At 43.3% G+C, this 22,048-nt stretch overlaps 1 protein-coding gene across 1 annotated transcript in view; it reads left to right on the plus strand.

Moving 5' to 3' along the window:
* The window catches only part of npas1 (neuronal PAS domain protein 1), a 214,654-nt gene that overhangs the window by 134,088 nt on the left and 58,518 nt on the right, over window positions 1–22,048 (plus strand). Inside the window, exon 5 of the mRNA XM_048618221.1 lies at window positions 7,346–7,435. Coding sequence (XP_048474178.1) covers window positions 7,346–7,435 — 90 coding nt within the window. The remainder of the gene's footprint in view (window positions 1–7,345; window positions 7,436–22,048) is intronic.

Consider the following 22,048-nt stretch of genomic DNA (forward strand, 5'->3'; position numbering starts at 1 on the left):
TAAAATAGGTTGGAATCATACCAAGAGCTTTAAAGTAGAAATCAACAGCAGTACAGGTAACAGGACAGGGCTGCTATGAAACAGTACTCTCACTAGGCCCATGCCTGTTTCTTTGGCTGAATCCCACCAAACCACCATCCTCTTTCTTTCAGGGACATGAAATGGGTTGTAACTATTTCCAGAACAGAAATCCAGTGTAAGGGAAGGAGGGCCGGATGGATGAGGAGCTGGTTGACAAGAGTTAATTCGCCATAGTCCCAGAGGACTATGCGGCTTCTCTCTCTTAGAGATAGCTGATGGTTAGTTTAATGTCAGGTGAAGAACTAGGTTGAGAAGGTGGGATCTTCATGGTCATCTTCAAGCAGTTACCAGACACAGCTTCCAAGTGTCTCAACTGGCTCAGATACTGGTTCACCATTGATTATGAAGGCAGTAGGCGGGCTGTCAGAGTTAGAGATCCACCAAGAGGCAAGTTGCAGTGCATGGTAAGTAAAAGAGAGACCCCTTCAATGTGGAGACCTCCTGTCACTCACTTGAGGGAAGACAGTGGTACAGTGGTAATGTCCCTGGACTTGTAACTCAAAGGTCCAGGTAAATGCTCTAGACATGTGTTCAAATCCCACCACAATACATCTGGAATTAAAGCTACTCTCAGTAATGATAACCATAAAATTATGGTGATTTCTCATAAAACTCCATGTTAGTTCACTTATGTCTTTAAGGAAAGCCGTCCTTACCCAATTTGGCATACATACGATACCCACAGCAGTGAGGTTGACTCTTAAAGGGCCTATCTAACCATCTACAAAATGCACTGCAGCAACTAACCAAGGCTTCTTCAGCAGCACCCACCTTCCAAACATGTGAGCACTAGCCCCAAGGGAAGCAGATGAATGGGAACACCACTCTCTGCTTGTTTCCTCCAAGCCATTCCCCATCCTTACTTGGAAATATATAAGCATTCTTTCCGTGTCACTGGGTTAAAATCCCGGAACTCGTTCCTCACAGTACTGTAGGTGTCCTTACGCCATACGGACTGAAGCGGCTCAAGAAGACTGTTCACCACCACCTTCTCCAGGGCACCTAGGGAGGGATGTTAAATCCTAGCCTCACCAACGATGCTCACGTCCCAAGTACAGTTAAAAAGAAACCCTAAACTCTGATGTCTGAAGTGTGACAGGCAGTCCATGTGACATTAGCAGGAAGATAACATGCTGCACAATTTGCATTTATGGATTATGTTTGGCAAACTTTCCATTGTACTCGAGAGGTGTCACATAAGGAGATATAAAGACAGATAATCAAAGAGGTGGGTTTCAAGGAGAAGCTTAAAGAAAGTGAAGGAGGGCTGATGAGAGAATTCCAGGCTTTGGAGTCAGGAGGCTGAAGATATGACTCCCACTAGTACAGGGATTAATATCCTAAGGGATACTCAAGTAGGTCAGAACTGGAGGGGCGTAGAGATCTCAGAGCTGTCAAATTGGAGGAGGTTACAGATAGCTAGATGAAGACACTTGAAATCACTGCATAAGTAAGTTTTTTTTTAAATTTAGTGAATCAATCTCAGGGATGGTAACATATCAACAATCGACATTCCGAAGATTAAAAAATTGTTTTAAAAATCCATCTGGTTCATTAATGCACTTCCTAACCTGGTCTGGCCTCCATGTGACTCCAGATCCACAGCAATGTGGTTGACTGTTAACTGCCCTCTGAAACAGCCTTGGCAAGTCACTCAGTTCAAGAGCAATTGGGGATGGATGATGAATGGTGGCCTTGGCAGTGATGCTCACTGATCATGAAAAAATAAAAGATAAAAATTCACTACCTCTGCCACTGATGTACAATCTGTGATGAGGTTATCTATGATATTCTCTACATCTTTGAAAACAGTGCACAGCATGAACAGGGCATTAAGTCCATTTTACTTTTTCTCATTGAGAAGCAGGGCAGCAGTTAAAACCCATTCTGCTATTTAATCATCTCTCCTTATTAAAGCTGCAAACTGACACCATCCCAAAGTTGACATTTCGGATTCTCCCAATGCAGCATAGTGCAGTAAAAGCTTCTTCTCTGAAAATAAGGAAGCTTGTTTTGCAAAATTAGCTTGCACAGAAAAAGTGATGGAACTGGATAAATGCTAGGGCTGACATTCTTTGGACCCTTGCTCCATGCTTTAAATTCCCATTTTAGTTCTTCCTTGAACTGTCCCTTTTTTCAGGACATCAGCTCTGCAGCACATAAACAGGCCATTTGGCCCAGTGCTGGCCTATGTTCGTGCTCCAGGCGGGCTTCCTCCTATCCCTCTTCATCTCACATGATAAAAGAGGAACAAGGAAGGACTTGCATTTATATAGCAACTTCCCTCACAACCAGCATTCCCAAAAGAAACACTTTATTGAATTATTGTCACTCTTGTAATGCAGCAAACACAGCTGCAAATTTGTGCAAAACAAGCTCCAAAAACAGCCTTGTGATAATACCTGTTTTAGTGATATTGGTTGATGTATAAATATTGGCCAGGATGCAAGGGAGAACTGCCCTGGTCTTTTACATCCACTTGAGAGAGCAGGTGGGGTTGCTGTTTAATGTCTTATCTGGAAAAAACAGCACCTCCAACAGAGCAACACTCCCTCACTGGATACATCATAACTTTTTCGTTTCCTTCTTGCTCATATCTTGCTTCCCCTTAAATGCATTTATGCTATTCATGTGTGGCAGTGAGTTCCGCCACTTCTTTGGGAAAGGGGATTTTTCTTGAATCTGTAACTTTTGAATCCACTTGAACCTTTTGACCAATCTGTAGTTATCTCAAACTATCATTTGCCAATTACTTAGTCACTTCCAGTGTGTGTTTTCTGCATTTTCTTTTGCCAACACCATGTTTAGCCACTTCTTGTTAGGTGTCAGCTGTGGTTCAGTGGTTATCAGTCTTGCCTGTGCATCAGAATAGTATTGGATCAATCCAGTTCCAGAATGTTGGGCACAAAGTCCATGCTGGTGCATTCATTCACGCTGAGGGAGTGCTGCACTCTTGGTGGTGCTGCCTCTCCCATCAGACTTTGAACCAAGGCTTCCCTTGCACTTTCAGGTGTCCTCGCCAGTTTTTATCCTTCAAATAACATCACGGTCACAGATAGAAAAAAAATGCTGGTAAAACAGAGTTCCGAAGAAAGGCCATAGCAGACTCAAAATATTAACACTGTTCCTCTCTCCGTACCTGCTGCCAGACCTGCTGAGTTTCTCCAGCCCTCTCTACTTTTATTTCAGATTTCCAACATCCGCAGTGTTTTGCTTTTGGTCTTTCATTACATCCCTGTGTGTGTAGGAGCTGTGCAAATTGTTTGCTACATTTCCTACATTACAACAGCGACAGTGCTTTATTGGCTATAGAGTGCATTGGGACATCTTGAAGTTGGGAAAAGGCACTTCATAAATGTAAGTTCTTTCTGCAGATTTTTAAAAATTGATGGCAATTTTTTGGGTCAAGCTGAGGGAATTCAATAATGTGGGAGAGAACCATTGGAGTCAAGACACTGATGGTGGATACATGGAAGTACAAGGAACTCTGGAAACTACATTTGCAGGGAAGGGAGTGAATGTTGAAGATGATGGATGTGGTGCCAATCGATCAATCCTGGATAATGTTGAGCTTCTTGAGTGTTGTTGGTGCTGCACTCATCCAGGCAGGTGGGGAATATTCCCTCATACCGTTGTCGACAGGGCTCTCAAACGGGTTCGACCCATCTCCCGCACTTCTGCCCTCACCCCTTCTCTTCACTCCAGCAACAGCAATAGGGTTCCCCTTGTCCTTACCTACCATCCCACCAGCATCCACATCCTAAAGATCATCATTTCTGCCATCTCAAGCGAGATGCCACCACCAAACACATATTCCCCTCCCCTCCCTTGTCCGCCTTCCGCAGGGACCGTGCCCTCCGGGACACCCTGGTCCACACTTCCTTCACCCCCAACACCTCCCCACAGCCCTACGGCACCTTCCCTGTAACCGGCAAAGGTGCAACACCTGCCCATTTACCTCCTCCGTCCCCAAACATACCTTCCAAGTGAAGCAACACTTCACCTGCACTTCCCAGAATCTAGTCTACTGCATTCACTGCGCACAATGTGGTCTCCTCTACATTGGGAAAACAAAGCGTAGACTGGGTGATGGCTTCGCAGAACGTCTATGTTCTGCTCGCAAAAAAGACCCTGAACTACCTGTTGCCTGCCACTTTAATGCACCACCCTGTTCCCTGGCCAACATCTCTGTTTCTGGCATGCTGCAGTGTTCCAGTGAAACTCAACGCAACAAAAACAAAGTTGCTGGAAAAGCTCAGCAGGTCTGGCAGCATCTGTGAAGGAAAAACCAGAGTTAACGTTTCGGGTCCGGTGACCCTTCCTTAGAACAGAGCAAGCTCCACGCAAGCTGGAAGAACAGCACATCATTTTCTGCTTGGGGACCCTGCAGCCCTCCAGACTCAATGTCAAGTTCAATAATTTTAGGGTCTAAACCCTCCCATGTCCCAGCCCCCTACCCCACACACCAGACCTTGTTATCACATAGCCTGCCATTACACACCACCTGAGATCACAAGGTGTAGAGCTAGATGAACACAGCAGGTCAAGCAGCATCAGAGGAGCAGGAAGGCTGACGTTTCGGGCCTAGACCCTCCATTACACACCACCTGTTGTTAGTCACTAATAAGTCCCCATTAACAACTATTCACTCTCCCAGCCTGATCATTATCAACTCTTTTTTCTGTCCAGCTGTTCTCTCTTCTCTTTAGGCTCTATCCTATCGTTTACTCCCTACCCCAACCCCCTCCGTATTTTCTACATATAAATTGACGTTTTCCCAGCCACCATCAGTTCTGAGTTCTGATTTACAGCATCTGCAGTTCTTTCAATTTTTATTCCCTCATACTCCTGATTCCTGATATTGATTAAAGGATAATTAATTGGCGCTGGACGGTGGAACACCTCAGCTCTTCTTCAAAATGTTACATGGGATCTGTTATTTCCACCTGGCAGGGAAGATGAAGGCCTCTGTTTTAACATTGAATTCAAAAGACTGTTTGTAGCATTTATTGAATATATGGTGTTCTTGAAAATTTATAGCAAAGAAAGAGGCCATTCAGCCCATTATCTCTTTGCTAGAGGGTTCTAAAACCAAATTCATCTTTTTATTCCATTAACTGTGGAAGGTAAAGGGTGATTTAATCACTGTGATTAATGTGAGAAAAAAGAATTGGGAGAGTTGTGATATTTTTGCAGGATGGACTAAAGCAGTGATAGAAAGTAACAATTTCCTGTGTGATGGAGGCAGAGTTCCAAAAAAGAGGACACAAATTTGAATTGAGTCATTCAGTAGTAAAATTAGTAAGTGTGTTTGGGCACAAAAGGGTGGCAGAAATTTGTAGCCCTCTTGTAAAAGGTTTCTTTTTAATTCACTCATGGGATGTGGACATTTCTGGCTAGGCCAGCATAAATCTCCCATCCCAAATTCCCATGGAGAAGATGCTGGTGAGCTGCAGGCCATGTGCTGTAGGTAGACCCACAAGTGTTGGGTGACAACTGAAACTTCTAAGACTAGATATTTTCCTCATCAGTCTGTTCAGAGATGTTATAACATACCTCTGGAGCACATGGGACTTGATCCTGGATCTCCTGGCTCAGAGGTAGGGACACTACCACAGTGCCACAGGGGTACTGCTACTTAAACTATGACTGCTAGATTTATGTTGGGTGAGGGTATCAAGGAGTCAAAGGATGGATCGGGGGTATACATGGGCAGTAAATCAGGTCGAAACTGATTGAATGCTATGGCAGAGTTGAGGGGCTGAATGGTCATCTTGTGTTTCTGTGTCCTTGACAAAAGTTTGGGGTGGGTGGTCAGAATGTTCCAAACAGTGGCAGGCAACAGCTCTGATTCCTTGAGGGAAAGTCACATTGCTCAGATGTCCATCCACTTGCAAAGCCTCAGCTACCAACCAGCCCTGAATGCCCATGCCATCTGATTCAACACAAGCAAGCCAGCATGTTTACCATTACATGCAGCCATGCTCAGATGGCGGTAAAATGGGCTGCACTCAAGCACAGTCTGAAACTCCAGTACAGGATTGAGTTGCAGCTCTGTTGGAGATGCCATCCATTGGAAGAGATGTCAAACTGGTGTCTCACTACCTTAAAGATCCCATGGCATTATTTGAGAAAGTACTTCAGGATTTTGGACAATATTTACCCCTCACCCAATTCAAGCAAAAACATCAATTGTTTATCTCATTTTAAATTTTAAAAGACAAAGTACTCCACTTTTATGTGGAGCCTTTCACAGCCATTGGCCATCCTAATGCACTTCATAGCGTTAAGTCATTTGGATCCGTAGTCATTATTGCAACATGACAGCCAATTTGCAGACAATCAACCATGTAATAATAATCAGTTTTGCTGAGATGTTTTGATCTTGTTCACGGGATGCATACTTTTGCTGGCTAGGCCAGCATTAATTGCCCATCCCTAATTGCCCCCCAGAGAAGGTGAAGGTGAACTATCTTCTTGAACAACTCCAGTCCTTGGAGTTAGCTAGACACTAAATGCCATTAAGGAGGGTCTTCCGGTACATGTACCCAGCAACACTGGAGGAACGGTGATATATTTCCAAGTCATGATGGTGTGTGGCTCGGAGGGCAACTTGCAGGGTGTGGTAATCACACGTATCTGGTGCCCTTATCCTTCTAGTTAATAGAAGTCACAGGTTTGAGTTGCTGTCGAAAAAGCTTTGATGAATACCTACAGTGCATCTTGTAGATGGTACACAATGCTGCCGCTGAGCGTCAGTGGTAGAAGGAGTGAATGTTTGTGGGTGAGGTGCCAATCAAACTGGCTGCTTTATCCTGGACAGTGTTGAGCTTCTCAAGTGTTGCTGGAGCTTCACTCTTCCAGACAAGTGGAGAGCATTCCATCACACTCCTGATTTCTGATATTGGTTCAGGGAAAATTATTGGTCTTGAATAATGAGAACACATCTGCTTTTCTTCAAAATGCTACACGGGATGTTATGCTTACCTAAGGGGGAAGGCAAAGACCTCTGTTTTAACACTGCACCCAAAAGACTGTGCAGAATTTGAATTGTCAAATTTGCCAACATGACATTTACTGAGTAGAAAATTTTCACTGCATATAAAGCCCTTTGAGTGATTTCTGAGAGCTGTAATATAGTAGTAGACATTTCTTTCTTTTCCTTGTGACAGATGTGAACTGAGTGATCCTAAAGTGGTCGAAAAGCTATTTCAAAAAAGCAAACTGTTTAACTTTAATTTCTTTTCTTGCCTTTCTTCTGCAGTCCTTGGATGGTTTTATTTTTGCACTAAATCGAGAAGGGAAATTTTTGTACATCTCTGAAACTGTCTCCATCTACCTGGGACTGTCACAGGTAGGAGAAATACAGTTAGTCTCATTCCTTCTTAGTAGAGTTGCCAACTCTCCAAAATTGGCCTGGAGTTTCCAGGGATTGAAGACACTGCTGTGCAAAACCCCTGGAGAAAAATAATCACAGGGACATTAATTTTTTTTTGTCATCTGCTTTGAATAATTTTCTTTACTAGATGTAAAAATGATTGAAAATGGGAAAAAGAAGGTTGTTTGGCCAACTCTCAAGCATCGTCCAATTGGATAATGAATCTTTTTCTTTTTGATTGGTCTAAAAAGGCATTGCATCACCAGGATGGACATGTCAACTGACCAATAGCTGTAAGCTGGGGGAAGGGCCAAATCATGTGATGAAACCTCCAGTAATAGGTTTAATCCAAGTTGGCAACCCTACTTTTTAATGCGGTCGTCAAATGTTCCCAATGTAGCAATATTATGTCATGCTCAGATCTTGCACCCCAGCCAGTTTTCCAGCCCCACCTTTAGCTTTCTCTCAAAGCCACTGATGCAAATTCAGGTGACACATAGCCTCACCTGAAGCTCATGCGTGAGAGTGCACCTGGTAAAATAAACATGGGGCAATCAGATATTGTAGCTTCAACACCTGTTGATATCGGAGCAGGAGGTGGTTATTGAAGCCTGGGGAGTCCAGAACCAGGGGTCACAGTCTAAGGATGCAGGCTAGGCCGTATAGAATGAAGAACAAGGAGAAATGTTTTCAACCAGAGAATGGTGAGCCTGTTGAATTCTCTGCCACAAAAATGGTTGAGTCCAAAACTCTGCATATTTTCAAGAAGGACTTAGATATAGGTTTTAGGATTAGAAAGATCAAAGGATAAGAGGAGTAAGTGGAAACAGAGGACTGAATTGGATAATCAGCCATGATGATATTGAATGGGGAGCAGGCTCGAAGGGCCAACCAGCCTACTACTGCTCCTGTTTTCTATGTTTCTATGCAGGAAGAATGTTTCCCCTGGACTGGGGAGGGAGGAGGGTCTACAAACCAGGGACCGGTATCAGAAAAAGAGCTGGCCATTGAAGACTGAGATGAGGAGGAATTTCTTCACTCAGAGGGTGCTGAATCTTTGGAACTCTCTATTGCTTATTTTGACCAGTCGGCAAGCATGCCCAATGGAGACAGGCCCACTTGGAGTTGGGTTAATGCTAGCGGTAGCAGGCTGAGGTCTTAGTCACTTAATTAATTGCTTTGCAAGTCCTGCTGTCTGCAAACCATAGAAACTTAGAAGGTAGGAACAGGAGTAGGCCATTCAGCCCCTTAATCTTGCTCATGTTTCTGTGTTTTCATGTTTTTACTTTAATGTTTCTGTGCTTTTATTTTGTGGAGATGGTGGCCTACTGGTAATGTGGCTAGATTAACCCAGAGGCTCAGCAAATGCTGTGGAGTCTGGAGGCACAGGTTCTCTTAAAACATATGGAATATAAAGTTAGACTCAGTGATCATGTCAACTAACATCAACTGTCTTGAAAACCCCTTTAAAGCCTTTTTTGGAGGGGAATCTGCTGTCCTTACCTGTGACTCCCGCCTACATCCTGCCCAGGGGAGGCGATGGCCTAGTGGTATTATTGCTGGACTGTTAATCCAGAGACCCAGATAACATTCTGGGGCCTGGGTTCAAATCCCACCATGGCAGATGGTGGAATTTGAATTCAGTAAATATCTGGAATTAAGACTCTAGGGATGACTATGAATCCATTGTTGATTGTCAGGGGGAAAACCTATCTGGTTCACTAATGTTCTTTAGGGAGGGAAACTGTCATCCTTACCTGGTCTGGCCTACATGTGACTCCAGACCCACGGCAATGTGGTTGACTCTTAACTGCCCTCTGGGCAATTAGGGATGGACAATAAATGCTGCCTAGGCAGAGACGCCCTCATCCCATGAATGAATAAAGGGAAAAAAAATACATGTGACTCCAGTCTCACAACAATGTGGTTGATACTTAACTGGCCTCTGAAATTAATGAGCAAGACACTCACTTTGGGGTAATTAGGGATGGGCAACAAATAAACGAAATAAACTACTTCCCAAGAAAGAATAAAGAAAGTAAAGCTCCCTGAATCTATTCCACCATTCCGTAAGATCATGGCTCATCTGCACCCTAACTCCACACACTTGCCTTTGCCTCTTATCCCTTTGGCTAACAAAAATCGTCAACTTAGATTTGTAATTAACAATTGATTGAGCACCTTTCACTCCTGAAAGAAAAGGCCGAAAGAATTGCGGATGCTTGAAATCAGAAACATAAACAGAAATTGCTGGAAAAGTTCAGCAGGTCTGGCAGCATCTGTGGAAAGAAATCAGAGTCAACATTTCGGGTCCAGTGACCCTTCCTCAGAAGGGTGTGAATATTCTGAGGAAGGGTCACTGGACCCGAAATGTTAACTCTGATTTCCCTCCACAGCAGCTGCCAGACCTGCTGAGCTTTTCTAGCAACTTCTGTTTTTGTTTCACTCCTGAAAGGCCTGGCTATATGTTTTAGACTGTGCCTGTCAGTCCCAGACACCTCAACCAGTGGAAACAGTTTCTGTATTTACCCTGTCCTTGCCCTTTTATAACCTCTGTAAAAATCTTCAATCAAAACACTCCCCAACTTTTTGAATCCAGGTTTGTGTGATCTCTCTTCATTATGTAATCCCTGATGCCATATCTCATTTTGATCAATCTTCACGGCATTCCCTCCAAGGCTAGTATATCCTTTCTCAGGTGTGGCATTCAGCCACTGATCACTAAACTTGGCAAATGCACTCCTTCCGGCTGCATCCATCTGTCGTGATCGTCACCATTCTCTCACAGATGTATCAGTAAATTGAGTATTACTGGGTAGCTTTGTTTCTTTTTTTTGTCACACACAAACACACAGACAGGCACACACACACATAAACATACATATACAACAGACACACACAAACACATAGACAAACAGACATTCAGATGCACTCAGATAGTCACAAACGCAAACATTGAAACACACAATCACACATTGAAACACACACATAAAAAAACATACAAACATACACACATACACAGACACACACTTACACCAATATATAACACCCACACATATATTTAAACAATCTCTCTCACTCTCTCTCTCTCACACACACAGACACACACACACACAGACACACACACACACACACACACACACACACCACAACAGGTGGAATTCTACCCTCCCTGGAGATGATGCAGAATGGAAATATTTGGGTGAGTTTATCCTGGATGTCGTCGCCTCAGCAGTTATCTATGGGGCAAGAAGGTCCATGGGGCACTTAGTCAAATCACCAACAATTAAAACCCTTAATTGATAAATTAATGGCCACTGAAGGGCCTGAACCTGCTGTGTTCCTAGCTACATGACTCCCTGTCAGGCAAGAAATGTATCTTGTATCCCAACCACCTGCCTGTTGTGTTCAGTGTTGAGGGCCTCCAATTGCCCCAACCTGGGAGCAGTTGAAGATGCAAAGTACAGGCAAGGAGTTGTGAATGCAGATCCCTGAAGGTGAGAGATGGTCATTTGCTGAGTTTAATGTGCTTGGCCCAGATCTCAGTCTGTTGACAGTCAGGAGGTGTGAGTTTGCTGATATGACACCATTGTGCTGTGGTGCATATTATCCAGGTAAAGTCAGTTCATGGCTATAAATTGGAAGGTGGTTTCCTGGGAATTGAAGCTTCCAGGAGAGGTCAGATTAGCTGCATAAGATCTCTGTTGTCAATTTCAAGGTAGGTTCCCATAAACCTGAGCCGGCACAATGGTGGAAGGAACAGTGGAGGCATGACTAATTGGCTTTTTCATTTAGGACTGAGATGGGGAGGAATTTCTTCACTTCGAGGGTGGCATTTCTTTGGTGTTCCCTATTTCAGAAAGCTATGGGAGGCTTTATCATTGAGTTTATTCAAGGCTGAGATTGATAGCTTCTTACATATTAACAACATCAAGAGTTTTGAAGATGGTGCAGGAAACTGGTGTTTAAATAGAGGATCAGCCAGCCATAATCTCATAGAATAGTAGAGTGAGCTCAAAAGGTTGAATGGCCTCCACCTGCTCCTATCTCTAATGATCTTATGCTCCTTGGGTCAATGGACTATTTGTTTTCCTGAGCTGAAAGATTATCCGATACCATCCCACTGCGCACAAATGCCCATAGACAACATACACATGCAGGCAACATACACATAGGTAACACAAACGCACATGCACAAAGGCACATACATACGCATGCACACACATGCACGTTCAGATTTGTGCACTGATCCATATGGAAACGTGCACGTCAACATAGGCACATGCATGCACACATACACATGCACACAATCATATATGCACTGATACACACATATGGGCACACACGCACACATTTAGACATGCACATACAGACTTGCATGCACACACAAGAACATGCACACAAGTACACACACACATGCATACAGGTACATGAGTGCATGCACACTTGGACATGCATACATACACATGCACACAAATGCACACAGGTACATGTGCACATGCATCCATAAATATACATACACACGTGGACATGCTCACACTCATGCAGACAGACATGCACACACACATATACACAAAAACAGACACACGCACACAATGACAAGCATTCATACACAGGCATGCACAAGCAAGCGCATAGACCATGCACTCACACAGACATACACCTTTTCATCCACTGAGCATCAATCTGTAAAACCCAACAGGAGTAAAAAAAACAATGCTTTTCACCATTACGGCTCTTCTAATGTGTTAATTGCATGACACTTGTCTCTGTGTGACTGTCTGCTTCTTTCTATTTTTAATTGTTCCACCTGGACTGGAATCCATTATGTGCTGTGCATCAGTACTGAATCACAATTGCTGCTGCATGAATAATTAATACCTGTAATTATCTGCTGTACAGGAGAGCTGCTTAACACATGTTAGACATAATTGATGAGTGTATAAAAAGCTAAACTGATTTCAATGCTGGAATCGGCCGAACATCTCAGGCGCAAGGAGGGTGAGCAGTGGCACTTGTGGCAGTGCATGTGTGTGCTCTCTGAGTCGTGTTCTGTGTTGTGCAGGCCAAGTGATGGCCCAGGGGTCAAAGTGGTTCCTGGGGAGGAAAAGAAAGACTTGCGTTTTTGTAGTGCTTTTCGTGACCTCAGAATGTCCCAAATGGCTTCATGGGCAGCAAAGCACTTTTGAAGTGGAGCTACGAAATCGTAATGTAGAAAACATGGCAGCTAGTGTGTGCACAGCATGGCGGAAATGTGGCAGTGATCCAGATAATCTGTTTTGTTCTAAAGAAGTCATATTGCACTCAACAAGTTAGACCTTAAGGTGTTGGATTAGAATTAGACCCATTCAGCCCTTGATTCTGCTCTGCCATTTATTGAGATCGTAGCTGATCTGATAATCCTGAGCTCTACTTTCCTGCCTTTTCCCCATAACCCTTGATTCCCTTACTGATTAAAAAATCTCTCTATCTCAGCCGTGAATATACTTAATGAACCAGCCCAGACACTCCTCTGCAGAAAAGAATTCCACCAATTCGCGACCCTTTGAGAGAAGAAATTTCTTATCTTTGTCTTAAATGTACAATCCCTGTCTCTGAGGTTATGCCCTCTGGTTCTAGACTCTCCCACAATGGGGTAATGATCTTTCCACATCTGCCCTGTTAAGTTCTCTGAGAATCTTGTATGTTGTAATGAGGTCACCTTTCATTCTTCTAAACTCCTATGAGTACAGGCCCAATCTACTCAACCTTCTTCCAGTGCCAGCACATCTTTGTTTAGACAAGGGGTCCAGAACTGTTCATGGTATTCCAGCTGTGACATAACCAATGCTTTGTATAGTTTTAGCAAAACCTTCCTGTTTTTATACTGCAATTCGTTTGAAATAAAGGCAAACATTCCACTGGAGAGGAAAGATTGCTTTTGGCCATCCACACATAATGCCCAGTCCATTATGGTTGATTGTGAAGTGATTTGGCTGAATCCTTCAAGAGGGACCCTGAACAGATGTACAAGTACAAAACCTGTGGTCCCCAATGGCATTCCAGCTGAGATCTTCAGAGCTTGAGAATATTTGCTCACATTTAAAATCTATACACTCATCCTATGGATTCAGGAGGGAAAACAATATCACAATTGTAATAGTGCAGAAGGAAGTCATTCAGCCCATTGTGTCTGCTCCTGTCCTATTACTCATTGCCACTCTGCTGTCTCATCCCCATATCCCTGCACACCATTTCTGTCCAAATAGTCATCCAGTGCTTTCTTGAATATCTCAATTTCCACTACATTTCCAGGCAGTGCATTCCATACCCTAACAACTCACTGTGTGAAAGCGTGTTTTCTCACGTGCTTGTTTTGTTCGCTCATCACTTTAAATCTATGGCCCCCTCATTCTTTATTTTCTTTTACAAATTGAAACACCTTCTCCCTCTCTATTTTATCCAGCCCGTTCATGATTTTGAAACCTCTATCAAATCTCCTCTCAGCTTTCTTCTCTCCAAGGGGAACAGTCCCAACTTCTTTAATCTATTCTCATCATTGAAGTTTCTCAATCCTGGAACCATTCTTGTCAATCACTTCTGCACTCTGCAATGTGTTCACATGGGATGTGGGGAAGCCTGGCAAGGCCAACCTTTCTTACCCATCCCTAAATGCCCTTGAACTGAGTGGCCTATTCAGCCATTTCAGAGGGCACTTAAGAGTCAACCACATTGCTGTGGATCTGGAGTCACAAATCAGGCAGACCATGTAAGGATGGCAGATTTCCTTCCCAAGAGGCTATGGATTTGCAGGAGTGAGTGTTAGAGACATTTGGAGTGAGGTAAAAACGACAGGAGTACGCAATGTGCAGGTGATGGTCATCCGCTTGTTATATATTCTACCTGTTACATTCCCGCTTGATACGTACCCACTTATCTATCACCTGCCTGACTGCCATAGGCTTGCCCGTCACGCACTCACCTATTATAGACCTACCTGTTACAAACTCTGAGAGTGCATCATGGTGACTGGGAGCCACATAGAATATGTGATGTGCAGCCATTGCTTTCTGTCCACTTCCACTCATTGTTCACTCTCAAGGGCAGACAGTCATCATTTGGTCTGAGAGTGGTGGAGAGGAGTCACCTCTGAAACCACATGAGCTCAAGGGGGATGGGAGGTTGCAAAGGAGGTGGGGGAGGGGAATTCACTGAAACAGTGAGGGAAAGCGTTTCTAAAAGGTTTCTAAAGGAAATAAGAGCTGTAAACTGCAAATGGAGGACATAATATCCCCAAGATGGACAGTGGTTGGCTCAGGTTTTGAGATTTCTGTGACCAAAGTCAATGAAAATCAGAGAGGTGAGCAGAGATGAGTGGGCTTTGAGATAGAAATTAATCAGCACAGTTCTGAAGTAAGTACTGCTGAGGGCAAATAGTGGCCTGGGCAAGCAGGGAGTCTAGATATCACAAGAGCTAACTCAGTAATTCCACAGCCCTGAGAACCCCCTTCAAACTCACTTGGAGGACTGTGTCCAAGTCCAACATCCTTTCCACATACACCCAGTAGAGTCCCCTCAGGATTTTATATGTTTCAATTAGTCACATCTGACTTTTCTAAAGGGGGGAGTTAAATCATGACATATTTTTAAGGTTTCTTTAGCTATTGTGATAGAATATTTGCCTGGAAGTGTGCAGCTCCTGCAACACTCGAGAAGCTCAACACTATCCAGGACAAAGCAGCCCGCTTGATTATCATCATAGAGTCACACAGCATGGAAACAGACCGTTCAGTGCAACCTTGGTCCATGTGAACCAAGTTGCCCAAACTAAACAAGTCCCATTAAATCCACATACATCCACTCCTTCCATCACTGATGCTCAGTAGCAGCAGTGTGTATTATCTACAAGTTTCACTGTAGCTACTCATCAAACGTGTTTTTGACAGCATCTTCCAGATTCGAAGCCGTACCCCACCACCGTCTCCAACCCAACTTGGAAATATATCGTCGTTCCTTCAGTGCTGCCGGGTCAAAAACCTGGAACTCCCTCCCTAACAGCATTGTGAGTGTCCCTGCACCAAATCGACTGCAGCAGTTTAAGAAGCCAACCTCTCAAGAGGCATTTAGGGATGGGTAATAAATGCTGGCCTAGCTAGCGACACCCCTATTCAATTAATAAATAAAAGAATTCCAAACCATCAACAGTTGGGAATACACAGATTTGGCAAAAATTACGTATGATTTGAGGAAAGACATGGCTGACGAGTTAAATGCAACAAAGAAGCCTCGAAACTGGAGAGTTAAAACACAAAGGAACAATAAAAATCTCAATTCAGAAATACAAAGCGGAAAGGTAATTCTTTATCGATGATTGGAGCTTTAACCGAATCACACCGAGGAAAATAAAACCCCAGTGAGAGAGAAGGCACTATATCTAAAAATCTTATCCCAGTATTTAAATCCTTCTATTTTGCCTCTTGCTATATCTATAACCTTTTTGCCCTAGATATTAATATAGGAAGTAAGAGCAGAAGTAGGCCATTCAGCACCTAGAGCTTGCCGTCATTTATTGCTGATTGTCTACTTTAATGCCAATTTTCTGTATGATCCCATATACCTTGCTATCTTTAAAACCTAAAAATATATCAATTTCTGTCTTTAGCATGCTTAATGATTGAACCTCCACACCCCAAAGATTTACTACCCTCTGTGTGAAGAAATTCCTCCTCATCTCAGTCCTAGATGGTCTATCTCTTATTCTGAGACTGTGATCCTGCCCTCTAAGGGGAAACTATGTCTTCCAAGATCCCGTTATACCTCCCATGTGGCTTCTCATCTGTTCCACCTTAATTCTTTTCCCTGTCTGTTGACAGCTGTGCTTTTCATATTCTAGGCCCGGAAGCTCTGGCATTCCTTCCCTCAGCCTCTCTGCCTCCAATTCTTCCTTTACGTTGCTCCTTAAATCTGATTCTTAGACCAAGCGTTTGGTCATCTGTCCAGAAGGCTCCAGACATGGTTTGGTGTCAGATTTTGTAGGAAGACTCTCTTGTGAAATACCTTGCGACATTTAAAGGCACTATATAAATGCAAACATCAATGCACCATTTTGCTTCCCTTTCCTAGTTCTAAATTTTGTCCATGGAAAGGACTTTTAAATTGTGAACAACTTACTCTTCTGTGTTAAATGAATACTTTACATTTGTCTTTACCTGTGAGGCAGATTCTGCACAAACCATGATGACAGATGAGTGAACTCAAATCACTAGAAGCATTAAAAATTGATAAGGAGGGGGCATTTTATGGGTTGCCAGGGCTTAAAGTTGATAAGGCACCAGGACCAGTTGAGATGCCTCTACGGATATTGAAGGAAGTGAGAGTGGAAATTGCAGAGGACTAGCAATAATCTTGCAATCTTGTCTGGATTTTTACAGAGAGCTTGAGAATTGCAAACATTATGTCCCTGTTCCAAAAGGTGTTGTAAATATAAGCCTAGCAATTGCAGACCAGTCAGTTCAACTGCTGTAGTAGGGAAACTTCTAGATATAATTATTTGGGATATGATGGAAAAGATGTGGGTTAAATCGGAAGAGTCAGCATGGATTAATTAAGGGAAAAATCATGGCTAAGTAACTTACTGGAGCGTTTTGAAGAGAAAATTGGTTTTATGAGGGTGTTTGTGGATCATCAAAAGGAGTTCAGTGCAGTGCCCCAGAACAGACTCGCGAGGCAAGTTATACAAGGGACAGCAGCAACTCGGAATTAAAATCAACAGAGGATTAGGAAACAGAGTACAACAGTGAGCAGGTTTTCTTCAGGCTGGATGAAGGCTTGTGGTGGAGTTCCCCTGGAGTTGGTATTAGAGCCCTTGGTTTTCCTATACATATTAATGATCTAGGTCTTTTTGTGTAAGGGACAATTCCAAAGTTTGTGGATGACACAAGGCTTGGAAGAATTGTAAACTGTGAGGAGGACAGTGTAGAACTTTGAAAGACATTGATAAGTTAATGGAGTGGGCAGATAGTTGGCAGATGAAGTTTAATGCGGAGAATTGTGATGTGATGCACTTTGGTACAAAGAACATGGAGAGACGCTATAAAATAAAGGGGACTATTCTAAAGGGGATACAGGAACAGAGAGACCTGTGCATATGTATGTAGGTCTTTAAAGGTGATAGAACAAATCGAGAGAGCTGTCAATAAAGCATGCAGTTCTCCAGACTGAATTAACAGGGGCATAGAATACAACCACAGGAAGGTTATGCTGTTGTATAGGACTATATAGGACTCTTGTGAGACCTCAGCTGGAGTATTGTATACAGTTCTGGACACCCCATTAGAGGAAGGATGTGGAGAGAGTGCAGAACAAGTTCGAAAGAGGTTTAAAATCATGAGAGATTCTGAGTTAGGGTCTGGAATGAGCTGGCTGGAAGTGTAGTGGAGGCGGTTTCAACTGAAACATTCAAGAGAGCATTAATTGGATGAAAGTAATGTGCAAGCTTATGGGGACAATGCCCAGAGGGCCAGTGCAGACAGGATGGGCTAAATGGCCTCATTCCACACCATAATAATTCTGCAACGACTTGAGCTCCCTCATATCATTCTCCCAGATAATTTATTACCACTGATACTTGTCCTTGCTATAGATAGACACACACACAATGCATAATCACTTAATTTCATTGTGGATTTAATTTTGCTTAAATAGTGTTTTTAAAAGATGCACATAAATTAAATCCCCAATGATGTATATTGCTGGATATATTTAATAACAGTAATTTTGTTATACACCAATGAAAGTTTATCCTTGAAAAAATGTTTTTGAAATTGGCAAGTAATTGCTGTTAAATTAAAGGAAGAAGGAACTTGCGTTTCCCTAGTGCCTTTCTTGACCTCAGGACATCCCAAACTACTTTACAGTCGGTGAGTACACTTGTAGCGCAGCTGGTTTTGTATTGTAGGCAATGCAGCAGCCATTTTGTGCAGAGCAATTTCCCATAAACAACAATATGACCCAAATAATCTGTTTCTTCTTAATAATGTTGCTTGAGGGATAAATATTCACCAGAATGCCAATGCGGAAGCCCTCTAGTTTTCTGTGAAATATAGGTCATATCTCCCCAATTTGAGGAACTTGCCGAGCCAAGGAAGATCATGTGTCAGCATTAGTATGGGCGATTTTAAGCCATTCTTTTCTCTTCTCCTTCGGAGGACTGGAAGCACTGCGGGTGCCAGAGCACTGTATTACCTGACCAGTGCTGGAAGAGAGAGGTACAACCTGTGCTGTGGGATTATTTTTATACTACCAGAGAGGGCAGACAGAGCTTCATTTGAACATCTCATCCAAATGACAGCACCCCCAGTAGGGCAGTACTCCCTGATAAGTGCACGCAGTGCTAGAGAAAGGTCTTTCTACTCTCCTTACACTTGGCTTAGTGTTTTTTTAATGCATTCATGGGATTTGGACATTACTAGCTGACCCAGCTTTTATTGCCCATCGTAATTGCTCAGAGGGCAGTTAAGAGTCAAGCTCATTGCTGTGGACCTGGAGTCACATGTAGGCCAGACCAGGTAAGGACCAGCATTAAGAACATTATTTTTTAGTTACTCATGGAATGTGGGCGTCGCTGGTTGGCCACCATTTATTGCCCATCCCTAGTTGCCCTTCAGATGAGTGAACCAGATGGGATTTTCTGACAATCAGCAATGGTTTCATGATCAATGTTAGACTCCAGTTAACTGAGGCCCCTTCTGCTCCCTCGGGTGGGCTTAAAAGATCCCATGGCAATATTTCAAAGAAGAGCAGGGGCAGTTCTCCCACTGCCTTGGCTAATATTTACCCCTCAACCAACATCACAAAGATAAAGACTTCAGTTATCATCTCCTTGCTGTTTGCAGGAGCTTGCTGTGTACAAATTGACTATTACATTTTCTGCATTACAACAGTGACTTCACTTCATAGCAACATATGAGTAAGAAAAGGCCAATCTCTCCATCTGTTCTGGCATTTGCCTAGATCATATCTGTTTCTTTTTTGATAGAATGCCTACAGTGCGGAAGCAGGCCATCCAGCCCGTTGAGTCCACATTGACCCTCCAAAGAGCATCCCACCCAGACCCACCCTGTAACCCTGCATTTCTCTTTGCTAATTCACCTCATCTGCTCATCCCTGGACTCTATGGACAATTTAGCATGGCCAATCCACCCAACCTGCACATCTTTGGACTGTAGGAGGAAACCAGAGCACCTGGAGGAAACCCATGCAGATAGTCGCCCAAGGGTGGATTTGAACCCGGGTCCCTGGCGCTGTGAGGCAGCAGTGCCAACCACTGATCCACCATGCCACCTCAATCTTCTACCTCAACTCTATTTTCCCACACTATCCCATATCCGAGTATTTAATATCTGGAAATCTATTGATCTCAGCCTTGATCAAACTCAGGGACTGAGCTTCCACCAGCCTTCTGGTGAAAAGGATTCAAAAAACTTCATTGGATGGAAGGCGCATTGGGAGGTCCTGAGGCAATGAAAGGTGCTCTATTTCCATGATCAGCCTCCCTCCCCAGCCAACTGGGAATGCTAACGGAGTGGTTCAGACCATGCTAGCCATACAGATACATTGCATACTTTTTAGCATAGACCCAATCGACAGAACGGCTTCTGGAAAATAGCCATGATCCCACAACGAATTATTCAAATCATGTCATGTAATGTTCCCTCAAAGTAAAAAAGCGTGCTCTGAAAAGCAGCAATAAACACGTGCTGGATATTGATGTAAGAAAGATTAAAGGAAGGGGAAATGCCATCCTCGCCCAGTCTGACTGACATTCTTCCGTCGTAGAGTTATATAGCACGGAAGCATGCCCTTTGGTCAAACCAGTCCATGTTGACCATAATGCCAAACTAAACTAGTCCCACCTGCCTGCTCCTGGTCCATATCCCTCCAAACCTTCCCTATTCATGTAACTTTCCAAATGTCTTTTAAACATTGTAACTGCGGCCTCATCCACCACTTCATCAGGAAGTTCATCCCACACACGAGCCACCCTCTGTGTAAAAAAGATGCACCTCATGTCTTTTTTAAATCTTTCTCCTTTCACCTTAAAAATATGCCTCCTGGTCTTGAAATCCCCCATCCAAGGGAAAAGACACCTACCATTAGCCCTATCTATACCCTTCATGATTTTATAATCCTCTATAAGGTCACCTCTCAACCTCGTACACTCCAGTGAATAAGTCCCAGCCTATCCAGCCTTTATTTATAAGTCAAACCTTCCAAAACTGGCAACATCCTGGTAGATCTGTTCTGAATTCTCTCAAGCTTAATAATATCCTTCCTCCCATAACAGGGCAACCAGAATCGAACACAGTACTCCAGAAGAGGCCTCACCAATGTCCTGTAAAACCTCAACATGACTTCCCAACTTTTATACCAACATGGTTTATTCTAAACTACTGTTTAAAGTAGATGTTCAAGATTTTAGACCCACCACCACTCCCTTCTGTGGGCAATTCCTATTTATTTAGCGAATGTAGATCCCAGAATGATATGATTGCTTCCACATTTGCTGAGCTTAAGGTGATTAACCCACTAGTTAGTCTATGGAGGGGACACCCTTTGGTAATGTGTAGCTTTGTTTATGACCTTCCACAAGTGCATGAGTGGGTTGTTAAAGTCACCATGGTCCCCCTGTCTCATTAGAGAGAGATGACTGGTGTTGGTTTAACTTGAGGGTTGCCATGCCTCCACTGAGAGGAGAGGTTGAGAAGTTGGGACCTTCATGATAACCTGAGCAGGTACAGGAACTAAACCCACGCTGCTGGCATGCTGCATCACAAACCAGCCATCCAGCCAGCTAAGCTAACTCACCCCTGGGTTAGGGGCCTGTACTGAGGCCCAAGTGGTGGAGGTGGCTGCATAGGGGCCCTGGCTTGTCCTGAACCTGCCTCAGATGGACCACTGTCGCCACGGTGGCTTAAAGCCTGTCATTTGATGATGGGGTTTGTCAGAAAATATTTGTCACTAACTTCTAGTGTTGCCCGTTCCCTCACCAAAGGATGCCTGCTGGTAGATCTTCTCAGAAAAGTTGCTGTATCTGGGGAGTGTCACTTGTCAGCAATACATGCATCAATCCTGATTTTAAAGAAACATATATTAGGCAAAGGTGGTACATATTGGGATTTTCAAAGATTTGAGGTTGGTGGAATACATTTTGCTATGATCCGGAAATTAAAACATCTTTGGGGAATCACTCTTGCTGAGGTTCCATGGCTCAGAGCTAATAACCTATTAAACCTAATTGCAGCAATCTATGTACTTGAATTTCGATGCATTTTCACTTCAATCACCTTATCATACTGGAACATCCAACACAACAGATCTTTGACAGGCTAACATAAGTGTTTATTTCCAAATTATAAAAATACAATGAAGTTTTTGAAGTCAGTACTCCTTCATTGTTGCAATTTAGAATCAGAATTAGAATTATATTTTATTGTCACGTGCACTGAAGTACAGAAGGGCATGAGTACAGTGAAAAGTGTACAATGTCACCATTCCTGGCGCCATCTTAAGTATAAAGGTACCTAGGTGCAAAATCTTAGGTACAAAGTA

This window comes from Rhincodon typus, chromosome 39 (genome assembly GCF_021869965.1).
Source record: "Rhincodon typus isolate 14 chromosome 39, sRhiTyp1.1, whole genome shotgun sequence".
In the NCBI taxonomy this organism is placed as follows: Eukaryota; Metazoa; Chordata; class Chondrichthyes; order Orectolobiformes; family Rhincodontidae; genus Rhincodon; species Rhincodon typus.